Here is a 9,705-nt window from a genome sequence, read left to right as displayed (position 1 = left end):
AAGAAAAACTGTGCAAACATCTGAAACAGAATGAAAGTAATGCAGGAGTGTTGACAATCTGCTGTTAATCTGTATTAATACGCAGCAGGTCTGATGATCTGCTGCTGATGTGTGTGTGTTGTCAGTACCGGTGTTCTCTGGAAAGATCGGCTCGATGCCGACGCCGTGGTCAGATGGTGCAGTGACGTGTGTGGCGTCTCTGAGGTAGATTCCTCTCTGAGATCCTGCACTGACGCTGAAGCCCAGACTGCTGGAGGCCAGAGAATTGTGCTGCATGAGGTAGTCGAACGCCCTCTCCACCTGCATGCACATATCATCATCATCATCATCATCATCATTCATAACTCCAACATCTTCATCATCATCATCAATACCTTTCCATCATGATGTATAACTCCACCACCATCAATAATTCCATTTCCTTATTCAACATCATCTTCATCATCATTTTCTTCATCACCATCATCATAAATAACTTAATCATCATCAATAATAACCCCAGTATCATCTTCATCATCAATAACTTCATCACTATCTTTATCATCATCATCAGCATCAACTCCAGCATCACCATCAGCAATATCTTCATCATCAGCATCATCAGCATCATCAATAATCATCGTCAGCATCATCATCATCATCGTCAGCATCAACTCTAGCATCACCATCAGCAATATCTTCATCAATAATCATTGTCATTACCACTGTCAGCATCATCAATCATCATCATCATCAGCATCAACTCTAGTATCACCATCAGCAATATCTTCATCATCACCAATAATCATCATCATCATCTATAACTTCCGTATCGCTATCAGCAAAATCTTCATCATCATCATCATCAATAATCAATAATAACTCCAGTATCACCATCAGCAAAATCTTCTTCATCATCATCTCTAGCATCACCATCAGCAAAATCTTCATCATCAGCACCATCATCATCATTATCTATAACTTCAGTATCGCTATCAGCAAAATCTTCCTCATCATCATCATTTATAACTCCAGTATCACCCTCAGCAATATCTTCATCATCAGCATCAACTCTAGCATCACCATCAGCAAAATCTTCATCATCATTATCATCAATAATCATTAATAACTCCAGTATCACCATCATCATCATCATCACTAATAATCATTATCATTATCTATAACTCTAGAATCACCATCAGCAAAATCTTCATCATCATCTATAACTCCAGTATCACCCTCACCAATAATCATCATCCTCAGCATCAACTCTAGCATCACCATCAGCAAAATTTTCATCATCATCATCAATAACCTCAGTATCACCATCAGCAATATCTTCATCATCATCTTCATTATCAATAACTCCAGCATCACCCATCAGCAATATCTTCAACATCATCATCATCAATCATCCTCCTCAACTCCAGTATCACCATCAGCAAAAGCTTTTTCATCATCATCATCACCAATAATAATCATCAATAATCATCAATAACTCCAGTATCATCCCCATTAGCAATATCTTCTTCTTCATCATCATCATCATCATCATCATCCTCCTCCTCATACCTGTATGATTCCGTGTCCCTGCGCAAACACCTCGATCTCCTCCACCTTCTGAGCTGTGTTCTCCAGAGCTCTGCGCACCGCCGGCACCGTGGGCCGCAGACCGTTCTGCTTCAGACCTGAAGTGCACACGTACATCATCAACACCAGCATGACAGCATAATGTAGTCCACTGAAGTTAAAGCACAGAGTAAATGATGATGCTGTGAGCTGACGATGCAGCTTCAACCACCTGACAGCACGAGGGCGATTCCTCCGCAGGCGTTCGGGGAGGACATGGACGTGCCGTTCATCAGCTGAGTGCCGCGCAGCGTCCAGTTGGGCACGGAGGCGATGGCGCCGCCCGGAGCACTAATACTGACGCCCAGAGCGCCGTCTGTGCAGGGCCCACGGGATGACCAGGTGTACTGGTTAGGAGGAAGCTTCTCTCTCAGAGAATACTCGGCCACCATCATATCTGGAGTAACATACGCTCCCACTCCTGCACACAGCAACCACACACTTAAAGATTACCCATTATGCCTGATGTACGAAGCGTCTCTGCTGTCTCTCTCATGAGTGTTAATGTTCTCCAGCTCTCTGAAACTGACCCTTTCAGGCTTTGATCCTAATTGTGGTGTTTTAGTGACTGTCGCTTTAAATGCAAATGAGATTGTGGTCTATACAGAAGAGGGCGGAGCTACAGACGGCAGTGCATCACCATAAAGACAGATGTAAAACAGCAGTGTGTGTGTTGTGAGTGCTGGTCAGGTGTGCTTCAGTGTGAGTGTGTGTTCATGCTTTTGTCAGTCTATGTGGCTCCTGATCTAAAACTCCACATCTATAATCCTCTTAGTCTATGCTGACATCATCTTCAGCAGCTCAAACACTCTAATGGCGAATGGACAGACGGCTGCTTCTCACTCAGGGCTGCGGTTTATGCTAATGAGATGGAGAGATGGGCACTAGTGGGCGGGGCTTTCCCCCTCTGATGACACGTACAAAGGGAGAATGTCAATCAAAGTGTTTCTGCATCAAGTCTGATTATAATAAACACAATTAACTCATGTTCATCATTAGAGGCTGCCATCGGTTACCAACAACTCAGTTTATCATTTAGAAAGGTTAACAATAAGTTAAATAATATTTATTAACAGAAATATTTCCCAACACATTTAAGCATTTTGTAATATTTAAACATTAATAATGATAATGAATGGACAATGCTTGAAATGAACCAGAATCAGTGGTGTTTAATGTGTTCATGCTGTGGCCTGCTGAACATAGACATAGTACAGCTAATAAAGGGTTTATTTAAGCCACTGTTTGCGTACCGATCACACTGCTGGTGGTTCCTCCAGGACAGCCCACGGTGGTCAGACATGGACCGTTATTCCCCGCACTCGACACGAACATAACATTATACTTCTGTACAGCCTCCGTGATGACCTCACAGATTCTCCTGTGTAACACAGACACACACACACACACACCTGAGTGATGCACACAGCTTTCTGCCAGAGATTTCTTAACTTATGACTAGGGCCAGACAGAATCTGCAGATGTTTTTTGCTATTTCTGCTGAGGATTTTGGTAAAAAGATTTCTGCGGATTGATTTTGGGAGTATCATAACTAAAACCTTAATATATGAAATAAAAAAAATAACAACATCTTTTTAACTTTTATTTAATGTTTACAATGCAAATCCATTGAGATTATGTAAACAAAGCAAGTCTCTCATATAATATCTCTACTAAAAGACAGAAAATAATACTGTACACACTGCATTGTGCATAAATCAGATGAACATTTGCATATTAGTCAATAATATTACTGTAATTAATTTAAAAAAAACTGAATAAATATAGATTTACACACATCTACTCAAGTAAATAACAAAATTAACAATGAGCTAAAAATTTGCACGCACAGATTTCGTGTGGGCCTAGTTATTACTCATACTCACCCTGAGTTTGGCCAATGCGTCGCTTCACCGTAACTGTAGTTCACAAGATCACACTTATAGTTTATAACTTCAATCATCTGCAGAGGAAAATAATAAAAATCTTAATTATCATTAAATACAACATATTTATTGTCATTTTTTAATGTGTGAACATTTCAGGGCGCATTGTGCAATGAACAAAAATATGACATAATATTATATTACATTATAATAGATTACATTACATCACAAATTAAATGTAATGTGTGAAAATTGAGCTAATTCTTTGCTTGCAAATGATCACAAACAAAGTAGTACATTAGTACGGAGACCCGAAAGGGAAGTGATGGTGGGGAAAAAATTGGTGGAAGAAAAAAAGTGATAGGAATATATGTATTATTGTTTTTCGTTATCTCGCAAAACTGTTGTTCCACAAACACTTCCTGTTCACTTCATACATGTCAACCCTCCTGGTTTTGCCAGGATTTTACCATTCTATCCCATTATCATCCTATCATTAAGTATTTTCCCATATTTCTCCCATATTTCTAAACTTGAAAGCATGTTGAAATTAATATGAAAATGTCTGCATTTACTTTTTTTTCTTTAAAGCTGTGCGTCAATTATCGGCCTTCATATGCAACCCCTGAATTAGTGAATGCTTGTGTAAGCGCTGACTGACGGACGCGCTCCATATGATAAACTGACCCCAGATCAGCTTCTGTACATGCCATTTAAAGAGGAGCTAACGTGCAGGACACTTTGGAATTCGGGTGTGTGTTTAAACAGACAAATACACTTAATGATATGTAAACATGTCCGACCGGCGTGTTTTATTTTAAACACAACTAATTTCCTCTTAAATGAGTACAAACAGTCACTAAAGTAATGGAGTGCTTTCATTCTAGATCTGTGTGTTTTTCAAGGGTCATCTCTGTTATCAAACTAAACAATAGGAGAGATTCATTTGCTGCTCTCCACTGGTTTGATAACAGAGGTGTCACTTTAAATAGTGTGTGCAGAAGCTGATCTGGGATCAGTTTATTATACAGAGTGCGTCAGTAAATCAGCGTTTATACATGCATTCACTGATTCAGAGGTTGCATATGAAGCTTTAATGGAAAGAAAGTGAATGCAGACATCTTTATATTAATTTCAACGTGCATTTAAGATTAAAAATATGAAAGAAATATGGGAAATACTAAACCTCTTAAGGCCCAAGGTGTTTTTACATGCATTTTTTAATTCTCTTTGCTATTTGGGCTTATTGGAACCTAATTAGAATGAGTATCATCTTTTGACACTGTGCACTTTTAGAGAAAAACGATGTCCATATATGTGAAACACTTTTTCCAGATTTTTTTACATGCATATTTAGCAGATTTTTTTTTTTTTACTTTCTTTGACTATCAGAGAGTAAAAACATTTTTTTTTCCCATTTTGGACAGTTAAAATAGTGTTTGAGACATTTCAAATGCTGTAAAACAGTTGCAGGATGACACTGTATGTCTGTAACAAAATATAAAACATTTAAAGTATTTTAAACAGCCACTAAAGAGCTAAAATATGTGGCCACTCAGGCCCTAGGAGGTTAATGATAGTGGGATAGAATGGCAAAAAATGGGTAAATCCCAGCAAAAACAGGAGGATTGACATGTATGAAGTGAAAAGGAAGTGTTTGTGGAACAACAGTTTTGTGAGATAACACAAGACATCTTTCCGAGGGAACACAACAACTTAAGAAATCAACCATCAAGTCCCTTCTGGGTCTCCATACATTAGAATATATTACATTACATACAATGCATTTATTCTTTAATGTGTGAACATTTTGGGCTCAGTGTGCAATGAATTTAGGGCTGCATTGCATTGGTTTCTGAGTGTGAAGATCTGCTGATGTGTGTGTGTGTGTGTGTCTCTCTGACCGCTCGTATGAGGCCGGTTCCCGTCTCCATGGTGCTCAGGCGAGTGTCTCCGATCTTCAGCGCCAGGATCTGAGCTCCAGGAGCCACACCGTTACGCTCGGGTTCATCTGGGAAATGACCTGCTGCGATGCTGGCCACGTGTGTCCCATGAGCCCCTGCACACACACAAGCAGATCAGTGAAAATCATATTGAATCGCATAATCAAATAATGTCATACCGATGATAAGCTGTAGACAACAGCAATCTGTAGTTCCTGTTTCAGGTTAACCCACAGCACACATTTAACAGATTAATACTTTCAGGTTTAAAATGCAATTCAGGTCATTGTTGATTTATTTTTCTTTCAAACTAGTAGCATCAGCAGATTGATGTTACGGCACCATATCAAACTTTCCGACACCTTTAGCACTCATGTAGTGGGGGTCATGAGTCTCTGGTATTGTTAGTTTGGGGGTTGCGGGCTGAAAAGTTTGGTCTAAAACACAAGTGTGATTGTCTTCACCTCCGCTGGTGACGATGCAGAGTGTGTTTCCCTCATCATAGATGTTGACGGAGAAGTTGAGCATCTCAGCGAATCCCAGCGTGCAGAACTCCTGTCTCTCTCTGTAGGAGCTGAGGACAGTGCAGGACGACAGATCTCCACACTCAGACGTGTCCACCACAGCTCTGACACACACACACACACACACACAGCGAGAGAGAGTCATCAAACACACACAAACACAGACAGTCATCAAAAATACACACACAGTCAACAGACACATGCAATAACACACTCTCACTCACATACACACAGACAAACATACACCCACACGTGCATATAGTAATCAAACACACAGAGACAAGTGCGCACACACACACACACACACACACACACACACACACACAGAGACAAACACAATTGCACATATAGTCAAACACACACAGTCATCAAAACACACACAATCCTCATTAGTGCACACAGTTATCACACACACACAAAACAAATCTTGCACACAGAGCCATCACACACACACACACACACACACACACACACACAAAGAGATAACAAAAACACACACGCCTGCGGCAAGAATTAGTGTGCTGACCTCCACGTGACCCCGTCGTGCCATGATATACAGTCATACACGGGTCCAGGATCACTGTATTTCTTCTCCAGCATTCCCAGCAGCTCCACATGACACTGCAGCTCCTCCTTCTGGAGCTTCTCCATCTGAAAACACACACACACACACACACACACACACCATGATGACATTATAGCTCATTAACTCGCATTTATTTGCCTACTAAAACACTATAACTGTATATGTGTATATATATATATATATATAAATAAATAACTATATAAAGCACATTAACTCACAATATGAAGGTGTGATATTATTATGATCAGAAGTGCACCTGTGAGGGGTTTGTGTGTGTTTGGTCGAACTCTTCTGTTCTGCGGCTGGCCTCAGCGAGAGCTGCTCGGTGTGTCGGATCCCACAGCTTCTCCTTGCGCTCTTTCTGAAGCGCCAAAACACACACACACACACACACACACACACAAAAGAAAAGTGTGTGTAAAAATCAACAAATGCATGCACTCAAGTAAAAGTCAACAAGCATGCATGTGCATGCGTGCACACACACACACACACACACACACACACAAACACACACGAGGAATGATCATGTAAAAAAAATAAATAAATAAATAAATTCAACAAACGCACACACACAGGGAACAATTATGCACACACAATCAAGAAACGCACACACACAAAAAACGCACACACACTTACACACGAGGAACAGTCATGCACACACGCATAGACAAAAACGAGGAACTATCATGCACACACAATTAACTAACACACACACACAGACACATATGCACACACACACACAATAGGAACGATCATGTAAAAAAAACAACAACAACACAAACACACGAGAAACGATTACGCACACACAATCAAGAAATGCACACACACAAACAAGGAATAATCATGCACAAACAAACACAAGGAATGATTATGTAAAAATAAACAAATGCACACACACACACTTACAAGAAAAGATCATGCAAGAATCAACAAATGCGCGCGCACACACACACACACACGTACACAGGTGTTCTGGCATCAGTCTGGCATTACCTGTATTCTCTCTTTAAGAGCTTTAGGGAAGAAATCATAGCCGTTCTTCACTCCGATGTGATATTTCCCAGACGGATTGACCCACGCTGCAGGAATCTGAAGAGAAACGGGAAACATTTACTCTCAAAAATAATCAATATATTTACATTATCACATTATCATCATGACACACCAACTCTTACATACAAATATTAATAATAAATAAATAAATAAATAAATAAATAAAATTAATTTTTTCATTAAATAAGTAACATTATTTTAAAACTTTGTACAGCACGTTATGCTAAAGTATCAGCAATGTTTGCATTTCCACACAACTAACATAGCAATTATTGTGAATAACAGACATGAAGAGAAATAAATCATCAACAGTAAAGCATGCTATGAAAGCAAAAGTAGATGACAGATTTCAAATATTAAAAATTTTAATATAATAATAATAATAATAATAATAAATGTTGTTATTATTATTATAATTATTATTAAATTAGAAATTAAAATATAATCATAATAATCATAATAATATTTAAATGTAATATGTAAAGAAAATAATAAAATAAATAAATAACAGTGCAAATAATAAAATTAAATACAAACATTTATTTCCGGATGCACAATGTTTCAAAGATTCAGTATGATTAATGTAAATGTGCATGAGTGTTAATAATAAGTTTTTAACCACTTTTTTGACTGTTATCCCCATCTGAAACTCAGAAAACTATATAATGCACATAATGGCCTGTTGTGTGTGTGTTTTCTCACTTTAAGCGTGCGTCCAGTCAGACCGCTCACACTGCCCTCCTTCACCTCCACCACTGTGCTCATGTTCACGTCACCGCTGCCCGTGGTGTCGATGATGTCCACGATCTTCGGCTTTCCGTCTGTGGTGATCTAAACCAGAGGAAACAACACACTTCAGTAGAGCTGCACATTATAGCATGTCAGCATGGATACCGCAGTGGCACTGTGATAGTTATTCAACACTCTGACTATCAGTCATGAAACTTGATTTCTGTTCAGTTAGGAAAAACTAAATATTGCAATATCAGATTTTCCAGTGTATTGTAACAGCCCTAATATTACACTTCAGCATCACACACTTCATATCAGCTTACATGATGAAAACTGAGACCAACTCATCACAGGATCCAAAGAGTTTCACATGAGCATCACACACATGATCATTCATCATCCAGAAATGAAGATCAGCTTCTGTCCACAAGGGCCCTTAGTTTGTTTATTGCCACATTAGAAACATATAGCTAGTTCACAGCAAGATTAACATCAATAAAAACATTACATCATAATAACAACTTCATCATTCCATTAGAAATGATGTGGGAAGGAAATAAATTGACATTTTACATTATAAACATTACATATGATTTTCAAGAGCCCTTAGTAGTGCAGTAAAAGAAGTGCTGACAGCTGAGTAAAAGCGCACAACAGCTGCTGGATCTTCCGTCAGCTCATGTTAAACGCAAACCATCACTGATTATACAGCATACAGCTAGAGACTGTTTTGCTGAACAGCTGCCTGTGTAGGGAACTCAATAGGGTTTGAAACACAGCCATTGTCATGTATAACACAATGGAGTTTTTTTAATGTTTGACATTATAAATGATTATTATATTAATCTATCTTGATATCTACCTTGTCGTACGTCTCAAACAAATCGCGGTAATAGCACAGAAGCTGTTGTTTTATTGTAGTGTATTCTCAGTAATGTGAGTGTCACTCATGAGGATGACACAGCTTGTCCTTTCAGATATACATTTTGTGTGTTTGAGGGCTTTTTTTAGCTTTGTTTACTATAGATATGTAAGTGCTTCGCTGGTTCAAGTGTGACACTTGAATTCCGATAACGTTCGCTGCCTGTGATTCCGTTAACGGGAGCAAAACCCGCTGCGGCCTGCTGATGAGCTGCAGCCGCGGGCTCGATTTACCTGCATGCCCGGGGCCCCTGGGTCCACGCCGGTGTCGAGAATCGCGATGAGCACCCCTCGGCCATCGTACTCCGGGTACTTAGTGAGGAACGAAGCAGCGCCGGTCTCTTTTTTCGGGAGCAGCCCGTGAAACGGGAACGGTTCTTCGGCGGAATGAGCAGACATGACCGTACAGAAGGAGGATGAAAACACAACACGAAACAGCGGACACCGGT

At 39.5% G+C, this 9,705-nt stretch overlaps 1 protein-coding gene across 7 annotated transcripts in view; it reads right to left on the bottom strand.

Annotated features, from left to right (window-relative positions):
• Positions 1 to 9,705, bottom strand: part of tpp2 (tripeptidyl peptidase 2) — a 25,040-nt gene extending 15,335 nt beyond the window's left edge. For all 7 annotated transcript variants that reach the window (XR_015476014.1, XR_015476015.1, XR_015476017.1 and 4 more), the window contains exons 1-12: positions 9,491 to 9,705; positions 8,306 to 8,434; positions 7,544 to 7,639; positions 6,804 to 6,908; positions 6,488 to 6,612; positions 5,902 to 6,065; positions 5,399 to 5,553; positions 3,495 to 3,571; positions 2,862 to 2,989; positions 1,781 to 2,029; positions 1,552 to 1,667; positions 129 to 300 (exon numbers count right to left, since the gene is read on the bottom strand). Coding sequence is in view for 3 of the 7 variants with exons in the window: in XM_087236562.1 (XP_087092688.1) it covers positions 129 to 300; positions 1,552 to 1,667; positions 1,781 to 2,029; positions 2,862 to 2,989; positions 3,495 to 3,571; positions 5,399 to 5,553; positions 5,902 to 6,065; positions 6,488 to 6,612; positions 6,804 to 6,908; positions 7,544 to 7,639; positions 8,306 to 8,434; positions 9,491 to 9,655 (1,681 nt within the window). In the remaining 4 variants the exon portion in view is untranslated. The remainder of the gene's footprint in view (positions 1 to 128; positions 301 to 1,551; positions 1,668 to 1,780; positions 2,030 to 2,861; positions 2,990 to 3,494; positions 3,572 to 5,398; positions 5,554 to 5,901; positions 6,066 to 6,487; positions 6,613 to 6,803; positions 6,909 to 7,543; positions 7,640 to 8,305; positions 8,435 to 9,490) is intronic.

Source organism: Danio rerio, chromosome 1, assembly GCF_052040795.2.
Source record: "Danio rerio strain M-AB ecotype USA chromosome 1, GRCz13ab, whole genome shotgun sequence".
Classification (NCBI taxonomy): domain Eukaryota; kingdom Metazoa; phylum Chordata; class Actinopteri; order Cypriniformes; family Danionidae; genus Danio; species Danio rerio.
This window is presented reverse-complemented; position numbering and strand designations above follow the sequence as displayed.